The following is a 27735-nucleotide window of genomic DNA, read 5'->3' on the forward strand; positions in this document are numbered from 1 at the left end:
TCTGTATTATATTCAGACAGCATTATCATTCCCTCTGTGTCCTTCAAAATTGAGCTCTCTTGTGTGAATTCATATAAAAGTTCCTAATATTGCACAGTAGTGGGGATATTTTTGTATTCACTTTCTTCCTTCACCCGAACTGTCCTTTTTTTCCCATTTTTTTTCCCCTCTTCTCCCATGTTCTAAGGTTTCCTCTCTGTGTTCTGCAGCAGTTGAAAGCATAGAGTTGTTTTCACATCAGTTTGACAGGGATGAATGAGGTTGATTCATATCTCAGATTTAAATTTCAAACTATATTTACTTGCTTTCTCTCGTTAGGTACAGTCACTCTTTGTCTACCCTGAGGCACTCAGAAAACAAATCTGAGTGAATAAGAGGTGTGATTTTTAAACCAAAGCTAAATTTCTGCAGTGACAGCCTGATAACTGCAGTTATCTGAAATAGATATTTCCCTCGCATTTCACACCATTCCTTTCTCCAAATTTACTTTGAAGTGCAGAATATCATCAACCAAGAAAGTTGAAGCATGCCCTGTTAGGTTGTAACTTAACTTTTTAACTCCATTTTTTCAGGCCTGACTGAACTCAGTGACAGTCCAGTTTCCCTGGAGCTGGAGCGTTGCAAGTCTCCCACTTCAGGTAAAGGTGATTGGCTTCTCTTCCTGCAGTCATGTCATGCATCACTGTGTTTCATTAATCCCTAAAAAATGAAGTGCGTAGTTACAGCTCCAAAGAGAAGAAATTACTGGAGAAGTGCTTACTACATAGCACAATAAAATCCTAAGTCTGTTTACTTAAAGGAAAATCAAATGTGTGTGGTGCATCTAGAAGTGAAGGATATGAAAACATTTAAATTGACAATGTCGTGCAGGTATATTCCTATATCCTCCTGTTGGAGGCTTGTTTCTCTGTTTTCTTAAAAGGCTTTCTGACTTTTTTCAGTAGGGACTCCTTACAATCTTATATATGTCTTATGCATGTGCATATGTGCATGTAGAGAAATTATTTGAAAAACAACAATATGGAGATGGTAAATTTTAACCATTAGAACCAACCACTGCCTAAGTTACATAATGGAAGCATAACCTCAAATAAAAATACTTGCTTATCAACCACTTTGACCCAGCGGTGAAATCTTGGCCATTTAAAAATTTATAAAGGTTTCCCATTTTACCCATAGTCCTTCAGAAGGTGGAGTTCATCTCATTCCTAGAGACTTTTTCTGCAAGTGCCTAGTCTGCATTGATCTCTTTAATGTGAGTTCACTGTCTTAAAGATTGTTGCTTAGAGCTGTTTTCTGGTAGCTGAGTTTAAAATGTGATGGAAAATAAGCAGAAGTATCTGTGATACATTCATTTTGCTTATGGTATGCATATCACACTTCTTTTCCTTGTAGTTTGGTAAGTATTGATAGGTACTTTTTCCTTTTTTTTTTTCATTAGTTATGGTAACAAATTCTTAGAAATATGCTATTCAAATCCTCTGTTCTTATTTCACATATTTTACCTTATTAGGACACATTGATCTTGAATGGAGGCCACTAATTAGTGATTTACAAAAAGCCGAAACTAATAAAATGTTTCCCTGACACATCAAGAACTAAACCAAAATAGCTGTTTTGAAATATGTATTTCCTTGTACTGTTTGCAACTGAAATTCTTGAGCTGGGCCTCAGAAATGCGTGATATGAGCTTTAAAATAAACATTTGATGTCTCAGTATAATTTATTTATTGTATGGCTCACTGGGGTTCATCTTTTCAATTTTCTCTCTAGAAACAAGCTACAAACTCTTTCTTTTTACTGAAAACTAAGAGATAACTTGGTAAAAATATGTGTATATGCTTAGTTCTATAATGATGAGTGACTCCTATAGCACCTTACTTTTTCTGCAGTTAACTTCAAATTTTCATTCTGCTATTGATCAAAAATATCTACTTTAGATAAATTTAGGATAATTTGCTCCAAATTTTATTCTGCTTTTCTGTTTTGGAGATCATTCAGCAGGGAAAACATGGCATATTTATTAATGTTTCCTATTTTAGCCCTTCCATGCTTTTTCCAAGCTGTGTTTGAATCTTTAAAATGTGAAATCAGGTGCAGTTTTGTAGGCAGTAACTATTATTAGAATTAACTGCTGTTTAAAATAGAAGTTACATTAACTGTGACTGATAGATTTTTTTTTTTAAATCATGCAAAATTAAAATAATTTTGCTTTGGCATATCTGCTCTAAAATGGGTCAAAATCCAGTCTAATCATCTGGAGTAACAGACCTCAAAATTGTGACCTCCAAGAACTTGGGAGCAGAATTACCTTGTGCTTATCATCATGGCCTCCCAGCTACATCAGCCCTTGCACTGGCTAACATTTCTTTCTAATAGAACACAACTGATTGATCTGCATAGTTATGGATTCATCAGGCAGGATTCTTCTACTTCCAGTCTCGCCTTTGGTCTATTTAAAGTTCATGGCACACAAGCTCGATAATCGAAGCGTGCTGTACTCTTGTAGAGTCCCATATCTTTGTAAAACCAGTGCCCACATACCTCTACTGAAGATAGGCCAAGACTTCATCCTTCAAAAGTTTAGCAGAAACAGAAAGAACACTTGACTGCTGAGTCAAGTGATTCAAGTTGCTGCCCAGCGAAGGTCCTACTGGTTACGACGCCATCACCAGCTGATGAAGTTGCAAAGATGGAAGGAACAGAGTTTGATTCGTTGCAGTTCGTTACGGTTGCAAGACCACATCAACACCAGTTCACCTGACAGTGAAGTTCATGCCAATTACTGGCCCTGAGTATTCACAATGCATGCACAAAGTCCAAACTGCTGGAGGACACTAGTCTTCCTGACAAACGCTACACACGTGATGGTGTGCTGGTGAGCAACTTCATCCTCGGTTCCATCAGAAAGGGAATGATTTGAGGAACAACATTGATGTGCTCACGTACATACTTTGAGGCTCCAAAACAATGCCTAGGAAGAATCCCTCCAGCACACATTGCCAGTGTAGATGCAAACAGCTTTACGTCTAAGAGAGCCGTTAGTAACTAAATCAGATTTTCAGTTCCAACCAGGCCCATAAGAACAGTGTTGATAAAGGCTTCTTGGAAAACTTGGAAAATCTCCTGCCTCCTCATCTCTTGGTCTGATCCTGATCAGGTCTGATCTTGAACATTGCTTAGCCTGCCTGAGCCATCTCAGTTTCCCTGAAAATGTATTTTGCCTGTAACATCTTAGTGCTTGTCAATGTTTTAACCTCTGACTAAGCTCCTGCAGAGCTACCCTAGGTCAACTCAGAAATTCAGCTTTGGTGTTCCACTTCTCCCCTGCCTCGAATCAAAATTAGACATTTGTGTTCTGTCACTGATACGAGCGTTGGAGCACTGAGCAGGAGACTCGATGCTGAAGAACACTCCTTATTTACCTGCAGGGCTGGTTTCTAATTCAGTACAAATCCGACTTCTTCCATTAAGCAACACTTTAAACTTGTTTCACAAGACTCTTTTCAGGTGCTCCTCCTGTACTGTTTGCTAAAGCATGGCTTTGCAGGCAGTGTGATTCTGAACACCTTTCAGACTAGAACATGAAATTCAACCATTTGATGAAAATTTCTCTGAAATCCACAGTACCAGCCAGGGGCTAGCGGCAAGTGAAGAAATACCAACCTTGTATTTTAAGAATGGTAGGCAGAGGAGAGGAATAATCTTTCTGAACCACTTGAATTAGTATTTAAATACTATAGTGATGCATTTCCAATGCTGTACAGGAAGACAAAAAGTTAATAAAGCCGTTTGAAATATTTGCTTATTTTTCAATATCTGAGTGGTGGCAATTTCTACTGTAAATAAAATCTATTTCAGATATAGCAATATATATGGAATAACATTGGTAAAAATTGTGGAAAAAAAAACTTTAAAAAAACAAAACGCTTATCTATATACAGCATGTTTCATGAGAACAGTGATGCAGCATGGCATGCCATGTAATGATACTTTGCTAACTTTAAAAAACTCTCAGATCGTGTAAAGAACAGTGGAGATCAAGATTTTTTGATACCATCAGAATATCTTGTTCTTACTCATGCATGCCATGTTGTTTCAATGGAGAATGTCAAACTGCATTTTGATTGTTATTTGTGATTTGGAGGTCAAAAGTTAGGGCTTTGTACTATGTTCACTCTGCAATAGCATAAATGTGAAAGCTCAGAAGCTTTGAAACCAAACAAAAAACTCTGAGGCCTTGTAAGCATTCATAATGTAAATCGTGTTTTATCCAATGCTAGAGTTAATTACTATATAATATATTACAGAACAGTACCCATTCCAGTAAAGTTTACCTCAGGGTAAAAAATTTATTCAGGGGCTCTTAGGAATATGTTTATAATAGACAATTGTATATTTGTCCCTTGCTGCTTTAGCCATTTAAATGCAACTTCATATTGAAGCATGTGCTTGAGAATATACTGTGAGCACAAGAAAATGTATCTTTGAGAGGTCATTCAACTTCTCTGTGTAAGATGCCATGAACAGTTCAGACTTCTTTCAAAGACCAGGAGGAAAGAATTTCATCAGTCCGTGTATGGCAGAGTAACTTCTCAAATTTGTGTTCTAAAATGAAATTGCATTTGTGTTTTTTTCTTAAGAAATCACCTTCATATTGGGGAGGGATTGGCATCCAAAATGCTTTTAAGACTGTAGAGCTTAGAGAAGGCTATATAAAAGATTTCCACAATTGATTCCCATGAGTTTTGGAACAAGTACCTAATAGCAAGATTACAAGTTTTTAAGCATGCTGTGATTTCCAAGTGCTGCTATCCTGATTTGTTCCACTGGTGAAATCCACTGGGATTAGGCCCATGCCATGCTAAGCTCCCACTTTCCTGCATGAAATGTTTTTAAATAGCTTTGTTTCAAGAAGAATATTATTAAGTTTCTAACAGTTGCTCTTTTTCAACTCTCAGGTAACTGCAAAGTAGCTGAAGAGATTTGACTCAGTTTGAAAATTATATTTTCATGGAAAACAAGCAAGAAAGCGGAAGTTTCAAAATATTTTGTGTGTGTAGAAAACATAGAATGTAGTTTTTTTTGAAACTTGATTATTGATAAAACTGTCAGCATAACCATTTCTACTTATTTATATTAAATTGAAAAGCATGTTTACTAGTCACAAGGCAAATTAATCATTAAGGAGAGGTTATCTGCTGTGCTGTGACTACAAGGTGCATTTTATCACTTTGTCCAGTATGTGAGGGGGTTTCTGATCAGGCGAATTCGTGCTTGCTTAAGATCTTGAGAAGGGATGTGTACGTAGGGATTAGCAAGGAACAGAGAGCAGGATGAGCTGGCCAAGGGGAGGAAACGGGGACCCGGGTTTGGGCCATGGTGTTTGGTGCAGGGGTAGCCCCCATGCAGTCCATGGTGCCTGGCTCAGGGTTCAAGTGGGCCTGAGCTCACCAACAGGAGCCAGCAGCTCCTGTGTACTGGGAAGACAAAGGTAAGGAAGGGAGCAGGGCAGCTCTGGGAAGGGTGACCAGGGCCATGGTGATCACCAGGCATGTCCAAGGACAGGGGAGTATGTCGGTCTGTTGAGTCCAGGTCTGGATTATCAGGGCTGTGGCCAGGCACAGGAGTGGCATCAATGCAGCAGGAGCCATAGCTTAGGGCAGGGATAAGAGTTCGGTTCAGCTTGAAAGCAGCTCGAACAGGAAAACGATTCCTGGGATGCTCTGCCTGAGGCCACCAAAGAAAGAGTGCTCTTGACATTGACTCTGAGCAGCCAAACCTCCAGCACCTTACTGTGTACTTTGTCCAAGTGGGTATCTAAATATTGGGCTCTTAAATCCATGTTTTAGCAGAAGGATATTGGGACTGATACTCCAAAGTATTACACTTTGGAAGCTGCCTAATAGGAAAAGAGCTGTTTGAGGTCACCTTCATTTTGAGTAGTATTAAATTCTCTGACTGCAGTTCTGCTGTAGCAGCTGAGGGAAGCACATCACCAAATGTCATAGCTGCAAGCGCACTTTTATTTCTTGGTTGTGTCTTGGTGTTTTCATTGAAAGGCTGGTAGGAACCATGTGACTACAAGATAGGACGTTGTCTGGTCAGGAGACCTGGGTGCTCAACTTAGCTAGCTGTCAGACCATTCCTATTAACTCTCTCTGTGCCTCTTTCTCATCCCACTGTTGGACAGCTTGACTGTTCACACATTAAGCTCTTTTGGGCAGGAGCTGTCTTGCCTTGCGCTGTGGCATCACAGTTTCTGCTGGCTGTCTCCAGCATGAATGCAAACAAATGATGGCAACAAACAACGCCACTAGTCTCTTGAATCTTTGTACTCTACTTCATCCTTAAACTGGTTTTCAAAAGCTCTTTCTCAGCAAGATGGGTTCACATGCATGATCCTCTTTTATAATAAATGTAGAGATAGTAAAATATACATGATGTAGGTACTAAAAATAGGTTACAGAGTAATATCCACATCCTGATCAGTTTAATAGTAAAATGTTAGTTTTAACCCCCGAAACAGTAATATGCACAGCTTTAGTCGCAGTAAAGCATGAAAGCAACTAGCTCCTCCTTTTGTTTTTACCCTCAGAGATGTGGCCTATTGACAGTGGTCCAAAGCCGTGTCCTCGCACTATCATGTCCTACACCAAAAATTTCCAAATTTGGTGATGGAGATGGTGGCAGTAGTAACTCCTGGCTTCCTCAACTACACTTCCTTGGTTTCCTCATGCTGTGTGTCTACTTGTCCTTTAGCCCCCTACTCACCATGTCCCCTACTCTGTCCCTGCACCCATAAACCAACTCATCAGCTATATACTCTTCTTTCCGATCCTCAGTCCCTTTAGCATCCGGAGAGTGCGTTAGACAGCAGCCTTCCATACGGTGTGCCTGTTTTGCCTCTGAGCAGCTGTGGCAGCTCCCAAATCAAGGCTGTTTAGAGTCCTTCAGAGGCATCAGAAAGTGCCTACTCTGCACATGTTGTATGAGCCTGTACACATAGTTGGGAGCTATTTCTGCAGTCTTGCAGTTCAGACAGATATACCACAATTTGGGAACAGCTGTGGCGTATAACACAAGACATGTAATTCCCATTATACAGAAGCACCTGTAACATAGAAATAGAAAAGTTTAAACCACTGCTTTGCAAAGCTCAAAGCATCCATGATGACCGCACTACTGAAGCTCCTTAGTTTTAAATGCAGATAGGTTTTATAGCTCTGAAATATCCTTATCTAGATTCTAGTTTGTTAGTAAAGTGTCCCACAGTCTTCCTTAGGAGCTGGTGATCATTTTTTCAGAGGGCTGGTTGGGCCAGATGTTGTTATTTGCTTTAAAGGAGATTATAACAGAAGCGATGCTGCTTTCTTTTCCTCTATAGCAAAGCACTGATTTTCTGGAGCAGTATCCTCCATTCATAGTCTGAGTGTATGACAGCTGCTCAGATAAATGGAATGTTTTTAAAAGGCTATTCTGAAAATCAAGCTGCCCTTTGTGTGAGTGCCTAAAATGGATGTAGGAGTCTAACACTTGGTATCCAAATTAGAGAATTTTCATGTAGTAGTGTTAGTGATGCATATTTTGATGTTGAGTTGATCTGAAGAGATCTCTCTGCTTTGTCCCAAAACATTCAGTTAAAGTGACAGCTAGAAATGGATTACTGGGAGGGCTATGCTGGTTCTACTGGTACCAGAATGTTGCTTAGAACCTGAAAGGCTCCCCTACTCTTCCCTGAAGAAAGTAAGTAAAATATCTAGCATAGGTGCCGTCTGGTGTTTTCTTCTGCCATGTTGTAGGCTTTGTAGTTTATTATACTTTGCAAAAGAACACATCAGAATTTCTTTTTAGGAGCTCTGTGACTTGAGCTCCTTGACAATGGTAAGTGGTTGTTTGGGGCATCCTTCTGACCTAGAAGCTTATTAAATTGGAATTAAAAAAGACTTGTTCCTTATATTCATCTGTCCGAGCATTCCTGTCACTGTGATACTTAACCATGTGGGACTTCCTTTAGAAGTATAATAGTTAGCTGACAAATACTTTGTTGTTCATTTCTAGTAACAGACAGTATAGGTAAGGGGTAAAAGCCAAAAAATAATGGGAAAAAGTACTGAATGAATGCAAAATGAATGAACCAATTGGAAATTAAGTCTTCTGAATAATTAATAAAAGATTTCTTAAAGCAATCTTTTAACAAATTTAACACTGTTTGACTGCTACAAGACATGCTTCATTTCAGATCTCTGGTGTTCGTTCTTTAAAAACCTGCTTGTGTGTAAGGAAATGAAAACATTTTTGAACAGAAGCAAAATCATGGTTTTGTTGCATAATTGGAACGCAACAGATAATTAAATCTTCAGTAAACTGAGTGCAATAATGTCTACATAACACCACATTATATCCTGAAGCTGCTGTATTTCGTTTCTGTGCAATTTGTCTTCCTTTCCATAATATTACGAGTGTGTTTTGTCTCCATTACCTGTGCAATATGCCCTCTCTTTTTCAAATGGTATCTTGAGCTATGATGTCATCAGAACTCATAATTTCATTACACCCTCTTATTAAATTGCTTTAAATATTTGTGTTTAAATATTTGTGGTATGCTGCATAACAAGCATTTGCAATATTTGCCTTAATCTCATTTGTGTGGGTTTTTTTTATCATTCCTGTCATCACAAGGTAAGCTATTGCAGCATACAGCCAAACTTTGTAAAGCACCATTGACTCCTTGAGAGCTGGAGTAAAGTTTTTTCCAGTGCTTCTTTGTTCAGTTATATTTACTTTGCTGAATGGTGTACCTGAAAATATTTAAACCATAATTCCTCCCTTATATGCTGATTTAAAAATAGTGCTACAAATTTGCAACATGATATTAACCAGAAGGTGGCATGTTGTTTTCCCTCGCTCCTTTTTCTTTCTTATTTATTAACAACTGCCTTTCTCCTTTTTCTGTTGTTTCAGTTAAAGGATCAAGAAAGTTAAGTCTGCCAACAGATCTTAAGACTGATCTTGGTACGGTAGGCGAAAGCCAACAGCTTTAAGCTTCCTTACATTCATTGGCAAAACATTTTACCAACTGATTCATGAGATAACACAATAACCTTGGAGGCTTTGTCTGAAAAGGCTTTCTAAAAACCACCTATTAACCCATACAGTTCTGTTGGCAGCTCTCAGCATTTTGCTTGTTTAATATTCATTTATTTCATGTAGACACATTTTGCCAGTCATTACACACTGTGTGTGTAATATTTTATTATGAAAAGGCTCCAGAACTTTTGACACACTTTGAGCCATTGTAACTGGTTGTCAGTGATGTTTATACCTGCCTATACCTGCCTATAACACCCAATGCATGCAATAGTCTATTTTCTTTATTTGATGTACAGATTCTGTGCCACAACAGTGATAAGACAGTTGAACATGTATATTTTATGGTGTCTTTGAACTTCTGAGAAGTCAGATCAGAAGTCTGTCATTTTTGTCTCAGTCTTCAAATCTCCTTGAGATTTACCTCAGCCAACTGTTAAGTGCACAGTTTGCTCTAACCTTTTTCTCAATTCTTCTTTAATATTTCAGTGGAAATGCATAGTAAGTGAGAGCAGAAATTTCACCTCAAAAAACCTGAAATGAAAATTCAACATCTTGTGTAACCTAAAAATGATTGGGGCAGATCATGCCTCTTAAATATCCACAGAAAGGGGATTGCATCTGATATTTGGGTTGGAATGTGTGGTTCACACAAAGATTTTTGTAGTTTTCTTTAAATATTCTCAGTCTCAAGGAATCCTTTCTAGTTTTGCTCTCAGGGGAAGTTTCTCATGTAAGACAACTGAACAAGCTGTGTAGCCATGCCTCATTACTTGAGTGTCTTTTTAGAGGTAGAAATTAAAGTTGGATCATATCCTTGCATAATGCAGCTGAACTTAATTTCTGTCACTGGGAATCGTGTGCATGTATTAACCAATGTAGCACTGTTCCCCAAGGCAAAAGTCAGAGGAATAAAAATGTCTTCCACGTTCTAAATGACTGAGGAACTTAGAAAAGTGCTAATAGCTCCTGATAAAGATTAAGTAAATAAACACTGAAAAAATCATTGGGAAATTCAATCCATATTGTGCAGATTTCAGTGATTTAGTTGAATAACTTTCTCTTTCATTAACAGTGATGTTTAAGAAACTACGAGTGGAGGAATACATCCCCAAAAAATTTGGAGTGGAAAATTGTAATACTGATAATACTCCTAAAAGGCAAAAGAAGTGATGTAGGCAGCTATAGACCTGTAAAATTAATATTTATCACTAAATAAATGGACAGCTAATAAGAGGGAAGGTGAATACATGGAGTATCAAAATAGCCATAGGGTACAATCTAAGGATAAATCATATTCAACAGATCAGACTTCTTTTTGTTAGTATTATAAAAATATTTAATCTTGAAGGACACGTAGAATGAAATAGATTTAGATCCTGAATCATAACACAAGAAAAAGATACATTAGATGTGCAAAAGGCTGGATTTATAGGTTTTTAGAAAAGCAAGAAACAAATGTAACTAGGAGTGGTGAGGGCTTTACTGTCTAATACAGGACTCAATTTTAAGATTTGTTTCTATTCAGCATCTTGAGATAGACAATTTTTAAAGTTGCATATCAGAGAAAAGCAACTGCCTTACTGTCAGCATTCCTGTAATCATGCTGGGAGCAGGACAATGTTGTAAGCATTGCCTAGAACATATTGACAAATCGAAGGCAGATTTATGTTTAAAACAACAACAAAAAAAAACAACAAATAAAAAAACAACCAAACCCCAAGGACTGGGAAACAGGACAGTTCTGTATAAAAGGAAAGCTATAGAAGTTAAACAAATTCAACCTAAGAGCATAGGAGGCACAATGATCCCTCTTAAATACATGACATGTAGGGAAGTGTGAAGATTAATGGAATGCATAATCCTGTCTGTGATTTTGATTTCAAAACAATCATGTTTCTACCATTCCTCTGTTTACCTGTACTGATTATTTTTAATAGTGTAGAACAAGTTAAGTATAAACTAAAACTAAGTCTAAGAAGGTCTGTTTCAACAGCCTGCAGAAACTGATGAAATTCCATTAATTCCAAACGCTTCATACAGACTAAAAGGTATTATCAAATTGTCACTTAAGTGTTCCGTTTGTTGTTACTGCCCCAGCTATTGAGTACTCTGTACTCGTATTACCAAGAAGCCTGGTGGATTGCTAAGGATAAAGCATGTGGAAGCAGCGTTCAATGTGTAAGATGGCAGTTACTCATGGCTAATCAACTGCAGAGGAAGATTTTTTTATAAAAAACAAACCTGAAACAACAAAAAAACTTGTTTCAGTTCTCCTTCATGACTGTCTTAGAAAGACAGAAGATTCCTGTTAATTATTCTAGCCATTAAAACTGTGCTCAATTATAGACAGCTTAGTTTACAATAGGCTGGAAAAAGCCTCTTTTTCTCAACACATAGAGCTCAATTTAAATGAGAGTTCCTGGAAAAGGTGATGAATAATGTCTGCATTCTATTTACTTCTGCTCCAAAATGTCCTGGCTACACCGGCAGAGCTCTTAGAGATTATTTATCCACTGTTTGACTGTTGCCTGAGACTGCACCCATAGTCTGAATATTCAGGGGGTGACAATACGCTCTGGCCCACGCTTCTTTTAAATATTCAGGTCACTGCTTTCAAATTATAAGGTACTGTACATCCATCCCAGTGGCTCTGGCTCATAGCTTTTTACAGAGAGCCAATACATCGCCTACTCTCAGCACTGACTGCAGCTAATTGGGAAATCCATTAGCATTTGGCAGCTTACAGTTCTGCTCCCTTCCTAGGATCTGGCTCATGTAACGTCCTTGCTTTCACTTTGCTTTGAATTGTAATAGTAGAGGTTAAGTAGAAGTTAAATCTGCTTCAGGTGGAGGTGCTGTCAGTACTGCGAATTGCTTGGGGAGTAGTTTGTTAGCGTTCAAGGGAATAACGTGTGATCTGATGACTGAGGGTGTTCTGGTTAAACCTTGTTAGGCTTTTCGTGACTTAAAGGTACTTTGGGACTCCACTTTGACCCTTGTGTGACCGATAAAGTTGGCCTCAGCATCTTTTTATTTTGATGTAGTGATTATTATCTGTCCTTGCTGAAGAGCTTGTCACCTGTGAATGCCTTATCTCTGTACAGAAATATAAGAACATGCCTTATGTGGGGACACATTGAGAGTTCTTGATAGTTTTGGGTACTGCAGATCATAGTAAGGCGTTTATGTGAGTTGGCCAGAAGGAAGATGTGATATTGCTGTTGCATATCCTGTACAGTTTCCCTATTATCCTTCAGAGGCAGCTCTGAATGATAGTATCTCTATTTTTGAACCTAATACTGCTTCCCACAGTTTCCTGAAAAGATCATCTACATTTCCATGCACTGTTGCAGTGAAATGAATTAAATCTAATTTAATCAAGTGGAGAATCTGGGATACATCCAGACATATACAACTGCTTTTATATGAGTTTTCTAAACTTGCTTCACCAGCCACTTTAAGCATCAGCTTTTATTTTTCTTTTAGGAAGTATTTCTGCTCGTTTCATTGAAAGCTTTCAAAGTTTCCAGGTGATCACAGGCAGCTAGACAGAAGTCCTAACTAAAGATGGAGGTGCTCAGTAACTGCTCATTTTTATTTAATTCCTACACACGGTGTCACTGTAAGAATTTATGCCATCACCTAGACTTTATTAGCCAAAAAACAAAAGAAAATGCAAATAGAGACAGGTATCCTTTGTTTCCTCTTGCTAAGCTGTGACCTTCAAAAGATCAATATAATTTATTATGCTTTCTGCAGATATCTATAAGCAGTGAATTAATTCTTTACTAGGTCAGAGATAATGTCTCCCATTTTATACAGCAGTGAAAAACTAGACAAAGTACCAAATACGCTCAGTTTTTTGAAGGATTTGAGAAATGTCTTCTGATGCAGAGGCACAAAAACTGAATTCTGAAAGTTGGCTTCATAAAACACAACTGTAGGGATTGGACAAAGGAGCTTTGGCTATGACTCTGTATTTTTGTCCATTTTGTATGAGGTTTGTGAAATCTGTTTGACTTTTCCTTCCTTAAAGATTTATGCATATCATAATAGAATTGCAATTTGAAAACATCCACCATTCAATGCCTTTTTATTTCATCTCAAGGGAAGTGTCACTTCCTAGATGTTCCCAAGCCTATGAAACGGTACCCAGATATCACGAAGACAACCTCTTTTTTATTTTAAGGATGAGCCCTGGAGTTACAGCAATTCTTGCTTTATCCTTTCAAAGTATTTTACAGCAGACATTAGGCACTGGCAAAATTTTGAAGTTTTGCTTACTGCTGCATTGAACAAACTGGTCGATTTTAAGTGGAACATTCTGCACTAGTTTTTCTGGCTCTGGATATATACAGATGCCAAAAAAGGTTTACAATGCCAAAAAAGGTTTCAGAAATTTTGAAATTATATAAGTTGCTTTCCTCTTTGGTCTGACATTTTTAGAAAAGGCAATTCAGGCACCCAGCTGTAACAATGTTTTTCTTGAATTACTTGGCAATATACATTGAAAAGTATATGTATATTTACCTGCAAATTATTTTATGGACTGTCCAGTGTAAGTCTCCTTCCAGAAGGGTAGAGTAATTTCCGTCCACTTTTCAGTCTGAAAATACCAACCGAATTGAGGAATTGTCTGAACTCTGCTTGTAGTTAGAACTATAGCATAATTAAGGTTGGAAGGGACCTCTAGAGGTTGTCCAGGCCATCACTCTGCTCAAACCAGGTCCAGTTAGACCTCGTTAGGGCAGTGTCCAGTTGAGTCTTGAATGCCTCCAAGGACTGGAGATCCACAACCTCTTTGGGCAACCTCTTCCAGTATTTGACCATCCACACAGGAAAAAAGCTTTTCCTAACGTTTAACCAGAATTTCCCATGTTCCAAGTTGTGTCCTTTGCCTCTCATCCGACCACTGTGGACCACTGAGAAGTGTCTGGCTTTATCTTCTCCATATACTCGGATCAGGTAGTTGTAGACAGCAATAAAGTCTCCCCTCAGTCTTATCTTCTTAAGGCTGAAAAAAAAAACAGTTTTCATCCTCTCCTCCTTACATCATGTGTGCCAATTCCCTTTCCAGCTTGGTGGACCCCTGCTGAACTCATGCCTGTGTGCCAATGCCTTACTTGTAATGAGGAGCCCAAAACTGAGCACAGGACTTGAGATGCAGCCCGACAGGTGCCAAATAGAGGGGAAGGATTACATCAATCAGGCTGCTGGCTATGCTTTCACTGACTCAGTGGAGGATGCAGTTCGCCTTTTTTGCTGCAAGTTTGATCACTATTGAGATGAAAGACATTGCGGGTTGAACTAAAGGCTTTTGGTTTTACAGAATTTATTTTAAAAGTTTGACCTCTCTGCAGTTTCACATTTTTAGATTTGGATTTTGATATTCTGTAGCTAGGACCCTACTCGACAAAAGTCTCTTTCATCTGCTGAAGGTCAGGTGTATGACAGCACCAGTTTCTTCCTTAATTAAATAAGAGAAGGTTTACGGTCAAAAATTTTTAAAAGAACCTATATTAATGGATATATTAGCAGTCTGCCAGTCCAAATAACTGAAATAAAAAAAGGCAACAAGAGCTTATCAGCAAGTTAACTCTGTCAACTATTACAGCAGAATAGGCGTGTGCTGTGTGGCTGTATTTCAAAAGAGGCTGTGTTCTGACTTCTGATACTTCCAGATTTAAAAACATGGTCTGTGTGGGACATTTCACAAGCAAGTAGTTTAAAGAAAGGTAAGGGCTTAAAATTATCAAAAAGATACCGTAACTAAAACATTTGTAACTGATACAGTTAAATGTAGTCACAAAGGAAAGGCAGTAAAATTTGTTAACTGAAACAACAAAACAAGCAGTAAACATCATACATTTAAGAGTTGATAATAACAAAATGATACACAACTGTTAGGCTCACAATGTGACAGATATTCACTGTTCCTAAGTTTTCTGTTTTTACTTAAAGAAGAGTTCCTTACTGAGCACTCTCAAAGGTAAGTCATTTTCCACTCCTTTCAAGCAATGCAAAAGCATATGTAGTATTCTTCTCTTCTGTGGTCTCTGCACACTTCTCAGGTTGTAATAACTCTCCAGCAGTCAAAATGTGTCTACACATAGACTTACCAGACTTGCCTGGACCCACAGGTCCTCTATTGTAAGGAACTTGGGTTGGGATTGAGCTCCCACACAGACTGTCATCTGTAGGCAGAGATTCAGGTGTGAGACAGATAGTCCCATCGCCTTTTGGGACTTGAAGCAACATTCAAAGTCTTAGTAACTGACCTGTGTGTATGAGCAGAAGAATATTTAGAAAGTAGTAGTTTTCCATGTATAATTATTTTGGCAACAAAGCGATAACATGAGAAGGATGAATAAGAACTCTAAATCAGAAGTTACCAACTATAAAATCTGGGTTTGCAACATTAAAATAAGAATGAACAATTATTGCTAGTTTATTTATCACAATAACCTGGTGTGAAATCTGTCAAAAATCTGCAATGCGTAATGTTAACAAGTTTGGAAAAACTTGCATTTTTTTAGAATTGTTTGATTGCTGCATAAAAATTAGGTGTAAACTTAATTATGTTTGGAATGCCTTGTTTGACCATGTCTGTGCCTTTTTCTGTTGAGCATTTGCCAGCAAATTTATTTATGTGTTATCATCTATGGAGTGGTGCTAACTCAATTATTTCAGACATTCCTACCTCTAGTTAAAAATCAAGATTTTTTGAAAAATCAGGGCAAGAATCTCTGGAAGAATCTAGTTAGAATAGACTAAAACCACTTTTGTTGTAATTATCTTACGTTTTGTTCATTCATTTCAGAGGGAAAGGTGGCATTTGGCTTAGAAAGCCTGCAGCTCATACGTGTCATACTTTATTTTTATCTTGTTCAAGTTGAAAAAATGTTTCCAGTCCAACCTTTTCGAAGAATTTTTCATTTTCATAAACAGAGAAGTAAACCCAGATTTTTCCATCTGGAAAAATGTAGGTGCAATGGTACTAATAAGGGGTGCTCAGGACTAGTTGTTGATATCCTATGTGGTCTTGTGGTTCATCCACTGTACTTGCATGTCTCCGTGTTGTCCTCTGTGCAGCTCAGTACAGTTTCATGCTTATGTTTCAGAATTAAATCAAGTTTCCTGTTGTGTTTCCCTGTTTATTGCTCAAAGCATAGCAACAATTCATGTTATGTTATTCTGTTGAGGCACGCTGGGTGCTGTGTACTTTTTGAGACAGTCAGTCCAGTACTGTGTGTTATATGATCACTAGAAATTCAGCAGAGGAATCTAAGGAGCAGAGTTGGATCCGAGTAGTCAAAAATTTTCCCACTGTTCTCAGGGAACAAATCTGGATATATTTTTAGATTTGCACTGCCACGTTTGGTTTTTCAGATACGATAATGTAGAGGTGATGTTATGACATACAGTAATATATTCTTAGTGTTCCTCATTTGGATAGAGTTGATTTTGTATCTTGGTTTCATTGTTTGTAATTGCAGGCAAAAATACTACTTTTAAAGGGGTCTCTGTCAGTGACAATATGCTTAATGTTTTCAACCACTTCACAATATTTTATTTCTCTGAAAAATAAATCTATTCACCTTGCTTTCAAAAAAATGATGATATCGAGGATCAAGCACATAATGGGAGATCGTTACCATAATGAGAATACAATCATGTTACACAGGCAGTATATTACAATGAGAGCACGTGGACCTGAACATACTAGCAGTAAGTCAATAGGGCAACTCATCCTTCCTCTTCAAACTGATGAAGAAATGCTGGTAAATGCACAATTTTGCTGGCAGTACATCTCTACTAACCTCTTCTGCTAGGGCTCACACCTTGCACTCCTGTCTGGTTGGCAGAACTGCACCAAGAGAAAATTGTGATCCTGGCTTTGTAAGGGAATTTCTTTTAAGAATAAATTGTTAAAAGTTTAAGGCTTCAGTCTGTATTCTCACTAATGAATGGTCAGACTATTTTTTACACCATTTTTTCTTATTTTATATGCAAGCTTGGGGCCATTTGTACAGTTATGAGATCTCTTTTTTCTTGATTTAAATGTCATCTCTTTGCTGTGTAAAGAAAAAAGGTTAGTCACACCCACAATTATTTGTGGCCAAGTGCAAGGTCCTGCACGTGAGTCGGGCAATCCCAAGCACAAGTACAGGCTGGGCAGAGAATGGATTGAGAGCAGCCCTGAGGAGAAGGACTTGGGAGTGCTGGTTGATGAGAAGCTCAACATGAGCCGGCAATGTGCACTGGCAGCCCAGAAAGCCGACTGTGTCCTGGGCTGCATCCAAAGCAGCATAGCTAGCAGGTCGAGGGAGGGGATTCTGCCCCTCTACTCTGCTCTTATGAGACCCCTCTGCAGTACTGCATTCAGTTCTGGAGTCCCCAACACAAGAAGGACATGGAGCTGCTGGAGCGGGTCCAGAGGAGGCCACGAAGATGATCCGAGGGCTGGAACACCTCTGCTATGAAGACAGGCTGAGAGAGTTGGGGCTGTTCAGCCTGGAGAAGAGAAGGCTCCGGGTTGCTTATAGCTGCTTTCCAGTACCTAAAGGGGGCCTACAGGAAAGCTGGAGAGGGACTTTTTACAAAGGCATGTGGTGATAAGACAAGGGGCTTTAACTGAAAGAGGGGAGATTTTGATTAGATCTAAGGAAGAAATTTTTCACTCTGAGGGTGGTGAGGCACTGCAACAGGTTGCCCAGAGAAGTTGTGGATGCCCCATCCCTGGAAGTGTTCAAGGCCAGGCTGGATGAGGCTTTGGGCAATCTGGTGTAGTGGAGGGTGTCCCTGCCCATGGCAGGGGGGTTGGAAGTAGATGATCTTTGAGGTCCCTTCCAACCCTCACCATTCTATGATTCTATGATTCTATTTCCCAAAATCTAATTTATTGATGCTATACAAAAATACCTCAATAGAAGGAGATAGACTTTTTTCCCTTTAACAGCAGAGACTGTGTTTCTTAACATTTATTGAGGAGATTCTCTGGGACTCATTTTTCAGGTTCTTTCTTCTCTATATTAAAGCATCTCTCTCTGGTCCTCTTGCCTGCTCTTTTATTGATTACTTCCTTACAACTTAGGGTGATATTATAATGATTCTACTTAGTTGTATTTAAATTCCTTTGTTCTCAACCTCTCTAAGATCATTAACAATAACTGGTTTTCAGCAAGTTCTTCTGTGTGAATTTATCCCTTTGTCAGAACTGAAAAAAATGCTTAGTCTTTTTTTGATTTGTTGTGTCTTGTGTAACACAGCTGCCTGGGCACCAAGTGCAAATGCATGTTTCTCCTTTCTTACTGACATTTTTAATAGGTATGATTTTAGCAAGGGTTCAGCTTTTCAGTGATAAATTGTTGGTTCCTTTGGCTTTTTGCAGAGGCCACCAAGTAGTTTAAAACAGTTGTATGACAAGGCAGGTTATGTAACACATACATGTCACTATGTGTCAGCTAAAATCAGCATGTTTATATATAATTCTCTTCCTGTCTGTGTAATACTCGAAAAAATTAGATTAAATTTGAGGCTTTCCAGCAGGCTTCCTGCTGTCACGTGGCACATTGCGTGCATCTCTCAGAAAGCATCACTCAGTAGTTTCGTCAAGTTCACAGTAACTAATGTTACTTCTTCAGTTCTTCATAATCTCATCATCTTTCTGGTATTTTTTTGTGACACACTGGCCTTCCATCCAGTACAGTGCTGTTTCTTTTTTTTAAGCAGTTTTTGGGGTGCACACTGCACTGAATGGTGCTACTGTTTGGTAATAGGGATAGCTAAAGCATTTTTAATTTATATGGGTAATACCATGAGTCCAGACGAAGGCAAACAGCCAGGACCTGCATGTGAAGAACATTGGAGAATTTTATGTCATGAACTTCTCTTTTATATATTTTGATACATCTTAGATACAATTCGTTATTGTCTGCTTGATTACATCAGTGGAGATAAGTCAGTATAAAACGGACTAATGTGTTGTAGCATGATTACTTCTGATACCTTGCATTAGCCTTACATTTTTAAATTAATGAACAGAATGGTGACAAACTGAGCCCTGGCTATTTAGTTCACTATCCACAAACAGGGGAAAAGGCTGCTGCCCTGGCAGAGTGGGATGGCTGTTACACAGCCTGGAGAATCTAGGAACACTGGAGAGTATAATGCAAATTCCCTTGACCTCATGGGCAGCAGCACCCATGGGAAGGGATAGGAGGCGATGGCGAATGCAGTGGTGGAAAAGGGTAGGAAAAAGCAGGGAGCTTTTTGCACCGTGCTTTCTCCCCAGAAGAAGAGAGATTTAGGAGCTGTTGCACTCCTGCATCAACAGCACGGAGCAATCCATGGATGGCTTCTTAAGTACTGATGGTAATGTCTCCGATGCTAACTGGTGCTCAGCGTCAACTAATGTTTCTGATATGAGAAAAGCCCCAGTGACTGCATGACAAAAGCAGTAAGTCAGCAAGAAAAAAAAGGTTAAAATATTCTTTCTTACAAATTGAATAAAGCTGGAAAAAGCCAGTTTTTTTCACAATCTTCCTCTATCTGTTGGCAAACATCTGTCATGGCAAAGGGGAGGATCAGGTGCCGCAGGTCTCAGGGAGCTAGTAAACCCTTGCAGTCATTTTGGCAAAAGGTGATAGCTTGAGCATTCTCACAGTCTCTCTTAGAAAGTACGCTGTAGAAAACCAGCATTGCTTTTTTCTTACTAGTTTTCTTGAACCCTTCATTTTTTTTTCAGACCATGTGGTAAGGAACCATTTCTTAAATAGTATATAACCTTTCTTAAGAAACATTTCTTGTCACTAAGTTTATACCATAAAAAAAGTGAGAAATTAAATTTTAAATGCATATATAGGATTTTCTCATAGATTTGGGTGGTCTTTCCTAGATTCTTACCAGCTTCTCAGCAAAAATGTTCCAGTCATACTTCCCATAGTTATGTTACTTTTTGTACAATGTCTTTAAAAAATATCTAATCAGAAGAACAGAACAGTGTTAAAATACAGAAAAGCGAGTGGCAGATCACTAAAATCCGTTTTCCCATTGTTGCTGTAGCACTCACTCGTTTCACCGACTTCAGTCCTCGAAGGGATATCCCTGCAGCTTCAGGATGAGGCCTCTTTTTTTTTGTTTTGTTTTTCTACACAGGAACATGCTTTACTTATTGGGAAAGGCATTATCAAAGCAATGAAAGGGACTTAGGTGCCCAGATCCTCCTGATTGTTTTTGTGTAATCTGGGCCTTTGGAGGTAGCTGAGACAAGCAAGCATGGTAAGAAACATAGCAGCATTTGCCTTAAAATTTGGCCTGGTGAGTAGGGGTTTAGATGACTTGTGCCCACTCTGTACATTGTTCAGGGAAAGGGACTCACAAATGTGGTTGATGTTTCTATAGAATATGATTTTTTTTTCACTCTATTGTGTTCCTCACCACTTCCTAGGATCCCTCTGGAGATAATTAGATATCATGCTGAAACTCCTTCACACAAACTGAATTTTGAAGAAAGGAAGCAGCTGGATGAGGATGTGTCTGTTGCTGAGGTTGAAAAGTCACCTTGTTCCCTTGAACAAAGCCCCCAGTCTCAAAGGACTTTCTACTGCAATATATGAATAGTTCCAGCATATTTTGGAAAATTCCCTAAGCTGAATGAATCATCCACATTATTTTTATATCTGCTGTTAGCTCAGTTAATAGCCATGTATTAAGAAACATGATAAGAATCGTGAATGTTGTGTCTCCTACAGAGCCATCTCATTATGTGGTACAGATACTAAATTGCTTTCTAAACATAATTCTGAACAATTCTTTCTGATTTTGTTCATTAAGACTGAACTGCTTTCACATGGAAAGGAGATGACTTACACATTGGAAGACTACATATAATAGCACACTCTATGCTGTATTCAGTATAGAATGTTTTATCATCTGAATAGAGAAATAGTTTTTCATCATGTACAGTGGAGCTATCTTGACATAGTAACCAGGAAATAAATTTTTCTTGGTGTATTAACATTAATCTTTTCCTTGGATATAATACAAATCAAAGAGAGTTAACCAAATATGATTCTTACATACAGAATCTTAAAGACTAATCTAATTCTCAGATATGAATAACCCGACAGTCAAAATGAAGGCAGAAACTCCAAGCTTGTCCTTACTGAAGTATTGAGCTTCCGTAGTTTTGAATAGAAATATTCGGTGTGCTTACATAAGCCTTACTTTTTGTTATGCTTATTACATGCTGTTTACTTAATTAGTATTAATTACCTGTGCATCAAAAATAATTCAGTTATACCTGAGTGTGTATGCTTCCATATATTGAGGGGAAAATTGTGTTCCGTAATTCTTCTCATGTTGCCTTGCTTAACATGAGGGAAAGAAAAACATTGCATGAATGTTTTATAGTCCAGTCCGGCCTGCTCTGAAGTCTGATCTAAGCCTTGATCAGTGGGTCGCTGTGGTTTAAAACCCTGTTGGCAGGAACGAAGAACAGACAAACGTAGGCAGAGTTTAAAGCAGGCATGTTTTGTTTCTCACCCCATCAGACAGCAGCATATGCTGTGCTGACCGACTCTGGCCTCTAGCAGGGGTCCAAGGACTCAGCCTGGTATCTTCAGAACTGTGGCAGACAAATAAATTGTTCAGCAGTCAGTTGCCTTAGCGGTAAAATAAATCTATGTGGCATATAAAGAATAGAATGCTTAGCAATGTTATGGCTAGTTTTATAATTATCTCAAATAGTGGCAGTTAGATGCCTGCTTTATGCAGCTTCAAGTCAGATAGGGAAGGTCTAAATTACATCCTGTAGTAAATTACACTTGCAGTTCTTTATGAGAGCAAAAGGAAAGATAGTTTTCAAATTTATTTTATCTCTGTTAGGAGACACAACATCCGGGATGACAGTGTTATCAGCAGTATCTTGATAAATCGCCTGTTCACATAGCTCAACAAAATGCTGTGGGATCTGCAGCTGTAAGAACATGTACCAGTTCTATGTCCCTTGTTTTTTTCAAAGTATACCTGAAAGATATTGTGAGTTATTCTTATGTATACATGCTGGTTTGATAAAACAAGTAAGAAGTTACAGAATCGTAGAATAGTTTGGGTTGAAAGGGACCTTTAAAGGTCATCTAATCCAACCTCCTGCAGTAAGTAGGGACATCTTCAACTAGATCAGGTTGCTCAGAGCCCTGTCCAACCTGACGAGTCATTCTCAGAAGATTTGATTTAACCCATTCTTAAATATCAGAACATACATCTCTCCTCCGTTCTGAATTTCAGGAGCTGGCACTTTACCTAGCACTTTTTGCATTTGCTTTCCAGATCATGTGAATGGTCACTGTACAAGTCCAACATCCCAGAGCTGCAGTTCAGGAAAACGACTTTCCAGTGCAGACGTCTCAAAAGCAAACCGCCGAGGGCCCGGGAGGCCCCCCTTCAGAAAAGCACAGTCTGCAGCCTGCATGGAGATATCTCTCCCGGTCACCACAGAAGGTGGGTGGCAATGAATTTTTTGCTAGGTATTCATGAATTTCTCCTGGGTGTGAAAGCACACAAGTTTAGCATGATCCTTGTCCTGGTCATTGCCCTGAACTGCTGTCTTAATCTGACTGTTTAGAATTAGAAGAAGCCCTGTGTGTTAGTGTTGTTACTAACAAGCCTGCTCCTGAGCTCCGTGCTGCCTAGGGATGCGGAACCTCACCCAACTCTTACAGCCATCCCCTTGTCTGTGTGGAGCTTTGTTCCAGAAAAGCGATTGTTGATAGCAGCTCGTGTGCAGTTACTGTGACAGCTAGCAGTACTAACATTTTAAACTGTTGTCTGTACTTACCAAGTCTGAAAATGAGTAAGATATTTTTAGAATGTGAGTTCAGGCTTTGCACATACTTTTTTATTTATTTATTGTTACTGAAGACTTTATAAAAGTCCACGATCCCTGGCCACCATTTACAGTAAATTTATAGCCTGTAATATAATCAATTTTTTTCTATTTATAGTTAAGTTTCTTGCCTTAACACTTGATTCAAGTCTTCAAATCTTGATCTATCTGAGTGCAGGACTTCGATGAAACGGAGATACAAAGTGGACTGATCATGGCAATGCGTTGTGCTTAAAACTTAGAATGAGCCCATTTTAAACAGTGCCAGCTGTTTCACTGCAGATCATTTAACCAGAGGAATTCAGCTAATGTGTTTTTCTTCAGTCTTGGTAGTGTTTCTACGCTCCTGTTGGTGTCCTTGACCCTTGTCTCCAAGGCGTCCAGCTCCCTCACATTCCTGCAATAGGACAACGCGTTGTCTGTGCAGAAAAGCTTCAGTCTATCAAAAACTGAAAAAACATAGCATCAAAAAAAAATGTAGGACAGTAGTGTTGGCTATATTCAATTTTAGTAATAGGTAAAAATGTAAGTATTTAAACAAAAGAAATTATAGGGTTTAACAATTTAATAATAGCATAATTAATTTGAAAAATTAACTCTTTTAAAAATCCAGGTTTTCATTTTAATCAAGTTGCAGAATTATTTCCTAAGTGCCTTAAGAGGTCTCCTGTGGCTGTTGTCTGGGGTGTAGCATGGCCTGAACCTCCGTGATGCTAGAAGTGATAGGCGATGGACAACACCATGACTGTAGCTCTCTGTCTTGCAAGGAGCATTTGTGTCCTAACCTGCCCACCTGCAGAGGTGTCTGCACCACAGAAGTTCTTTACAGCTGGAACCAGTACTCCCTAATTTTGCTTATCATTAGTGGAGACAGAGCAAGGGGAATTATATCACTCAGAGTGTCTAATTTTGTATTTTTAAAAGCAAATAATGCAAATACCTTTGTTACTAGTGGCAAATTGCTAGAATCTTTGATTTATTTTTTTCTTTATGGTAACATAAAATAGCAAATTTGTTTTTGTCCTTTCTTCTGACTACTGTGCGGATCACAGAAAAATAGTATCTATGTGTGTGAGGCCCTGTAAGAAAACATCCTAATTTGGCACAGAAGGTTCCAAGATTGTGTTCTTGACTGGAATGGAGCTGATATCCTGAAGTGTGTTGCAGCATCCTCTAGCAGCTCCTTCCATTTGATTTAAGAACAGCATTTACCTGCGTTCATCCCTGGAGGGGGACAGAGCAAAGCATGGTCAGAGGCTCTCCACAAAGTGGCTGCACTTACTGAAGGTGTTACCATCTTCCATCTATGTCATTAGATCTCTGGTGGAAGTCACCTCCCATCACCAGAGGGTATCACATCAGAACAGAGACTGGTGGAAGAGGGATACTTTGAGTTGTCCCTTTCTGCTTAAGTACAGAAACATTTAGTTTAAACAGAATTGTTGTTGGGTTACATTATCCAGCTTCCTTTGCACTAAAGCAAATGAGAAGTGCTCACATGATCTATTTTCCTGACTTTACTAGACAAGTATTAACCTTCTGCAGAGGAACAGGGTCAAATACTTGGGAGTTATGACATTTCAACAGAAACTGTTATTTCTTCAGTGACTGTCCAACCTTCTTCCTTTAGGAGAATGTTATGGTAGCATAGACTCTTCAAAGATTAAGTCACAGGGTGAAGAGCAAAAATCGCATTGTGGGCTTCGTGTAACATACGACAAAGTGTAATCCTCAGCAGTCAGTTATAAGAAGTAATCCTGTTTAAATACTAAACCTACTATAAATTTCAGTTTTGACTTGGATTAATTAATGACTCCTGTGTGAACATGGTACTAAAGCAGATCGACAGAGCTCTGTGTTTATAACTTCCTGTGCATACGGGCAATTTTCATCTGCGTAATGATTAGTTATTGGCTCTGATCATAACACAATCTTTTCATCTGCCTCCCTTTCTGTGCCACACAATATGATAAGTACCATTGTCATATGCTAGCTCACAGTGGAAAATACAGCACTGACACAGTAGTTTCTGTTGCTATGTGTTTTTCTTCATCCTGTGTAATACCACACTCTTCTGGAATTCTTGTATGCAGATACTGCTGCAATATCAACACTACTCGTACCTAACCAGCCTACTATCTGATTCTTTTATGCTGTTTCTTTGTTTTCTTTCTGGTTTTTTAATATAAAAAAAATAAAAATAAATTAATTTTTTTTAAATTAAAAATTAAATTTAAATTTATTTAAAAGTAACAATGATGTCACTGAATTGGTGATACAACTCTTGGTAAGGCCAGTGAAATGACTACTGCAAGAAAGAGCCAGGCAGACTTACTTTAGAGTAATTTATATGAACATGTAATATGATGGAGCATGTTTGGGTTTGTCCTTGAGTGTGTAGGTTTGTGTACAAGTCACCTTTTAGCAGGTCTATAGACCAAAATAATTTTCTGATTATTTATATTCTGTTATTAAAGAAAAGCCATCTGTCCAACTTGTCTAAACTTTTTTTTAGATGCCCATGGTATTAGTCTTTTGACTTCCAGCTCTGCTAACTGATCTGTCTGGAATGTCATTCTGCCATTCATGCATCTTGAATTTCTAGGTGTACAGTTTTGTCAAGTGGTTTGATTTATTACTGAAGGTTTTTATACTAAATAATGTAGTGGAAGGTGGTATGATCCTTGAAAGATTCTTAGACTGGGGACAAAGAGGAGGGTGAGGGAGAAGGAAGATGTGAAGTTAAAAGGTTTGAGAAAAAATACACTGAGAATAAGCATTCTCTCCAAAATGTGGAATTGGCTTTGATGGAAAACTTCTGGTTGGGCTGTTCAAATAAAATGAAAAAATACTTTCTGTGCTAAGAATTTATTGGCTACTTAGGAGAATATGCTGTAATAAACAATATCTGTATTCACAAGAAATGATTATTTTTTAAAAATATTCTCATGTGGTGAAAATAAAAATATTTAAAAATATTCTCATGTTTTTGTCCTCACTAGAGAGGTAGTATTTCAGGTTAGGATTTGGTAGGTTTTTATTATTCTACCTGAGTAGAATTTTGATTAGAAATTGGTATCTCAGTAGTGTTAAGCACTTTCTTTACATAAGAAAATAAGCATTTTTGTGTGGGTAGATGGTTCTTACATTTTCTTAAGCCTGTCTTTGAGGCACTAATAACATTTTTGAGATTTTTTTTAATAATGCTTCCAGTTCCTGCTCTTTATAACCCCTTCTAATTGATTGGATTGAAAAGATTATACATTTTTGGTGACTAATCATAAGATATGTGTTAGAATAATAAATCAGTCTTCTCCTCTCACATTGAGTTTCAAAATCTGCTTATTTAAATCTGATCCTTTGGTACAATAGGAACTGTATTTCCAGGATTTTCATCAAGTATATTTTCAAGAGTCTTTCAAACAATAAACTCTTCTGACTTCATTCCTGTTAGCTGATTATCAAGATTTTGCTGACTCTTACCTCTTTATATGTACAGAAGGATTCCTGATATAGAAAAGCATTTTTGAAGAACACCTTTGGAAAGATGAATCATAGGAAGAAAACGGTGGTGGAGGGGGGGAGGTGTGTCTTGTTTTCTGCTGGTCAAAATATTGCAAACTCTTCGGTTTCATAAAGTGTTGATATTTCTTCCACACTTATAGAGGAATAATTCAAAATTGGCAGAGGAGTGGTGGCTGTTCTTGCATGGTTACTCTTCCTGCTTAAACCTGTCTTTCCCAGAATTCTTATCTAACATGGAAAAACTTGAAAAGCTCTAAAGCTTTTTAAACTCAAGTAGATTTTTTTCCCAAGCCACAGATTACTGCTATTTCAGTTTCAGCGCCTGGTGGTGTCTGGGGTTGGGGTTGTTTGTTTGTTTTTCAAAAAAAAACCACTAGTATCTAGACCAAATAGCTTGTTATGGTATTTTTGTCCATAATTAGCCAGACATTTAGTACAGCACTTCTCAAATACTATTTGTGCTATTTAAAATGTTATATATTGTCCTGTAGTATCTTCCGACTTCATAAATGTGGTATTTTCACAGCTATGCTAATAAATTCTGTAGTTGCTCAATATTCTATATCTAATTTTAGCAAGAAATTTGAATTTTACAAGTTCTTAATAGTACATTATTGATTCTAAACAATCTTGTTTTCACGTACTTTTAAGTAAACTGTTTCTTCCTTGCAATAATCATAGAATCATAGAATCATAGAATCGTTAGGGCTGGAAGGGACCTTCAAAGGTCATCTAGTCCAACCCCCCTGCAACAAACAGGGATATCTCCAACTACATCAGGTTGCTCAGGGCCTCATCCAACCGGGCCTTGAACGTCTCCAGGGATGGAGCATCCACCACCTCTCTGGGCAACCTGTTTCAGTGTTCTACAACTCTCATGGTAAAAAATTTTTTCCTAATATCCAACCTGAATCTACCTCCCTCTATTTTAAAACCATTACCCCTTGTCCTATCACAACTGGCCCTCCTGAACAGCCTCTCCCCATCTTTCTTGTAGGCCCCCTTGAGGTACTGGAAGACCGCTATAAGGTCACCCCGGAGCCTCCTCTTCTCCAGGCTGAACAGCCCCAACTCTTTCAGCCTGTCCTCATAGGAAAGGTGCTCCAGCCCTCTTATCATCTTCGTGGCCCTCCTCTGGACCCTCTCCAACTGGTCCATGTCCTTCTTATGTTGGGGACTCCAGAACTGGACGCAATACTCCAAGTGAGGTCTCACGAGGGCAGAGTAGA

General features: G+C 38.4%; 1 protein-coding gene across 5 annotated transcripts in view; it reads left to right on the forward strand.

Moving 5' to 3' along the window:
* Positions 1-27735, forward strand: part of STXBP5L (syntaxin binding protein 5L) — a 211990-nt gene that overhangs the window by 163907 nt on the left and 20348 nt on the right. For 3 of the 5 annotated variants that reach the window (XM_086619226.1, XM_086619458.1, XM_086619544.1), the window contains 2 exons: positions 573-638; positions 22426-22596. In XM_086619226.1, coding sequence (XP_086475352.1) covers positions 573-638; positions 22426-22596 — 237 coding nt within the window. Of the gene's footprint in view, positions 1-572; positions 639-8964; positions 9016-11093; positions 11142-22425; positions 22597-27735 lie in introns of all 5 variants that reach the window. The other 2 variants (XM_086619299.1, XM_086619376.1) reach the window with 2 other exon arrangements.

This window comes from Tauraco erythrolophus, chromosome 1, assembly GCF_009769465.1.
Source record: "Tauraco erythrolophus isolate bTauEry1 chromosome 1, bTauEry1.pri, whole genome shotgun sequence".
In the NCBI taxonomy this organism is placed as follows: Eukaryota; Metazoa; Chordata; class Aves; order Musophagiformes; family Musophagidae; genus Tauraco; species Tauraco erythrolophus.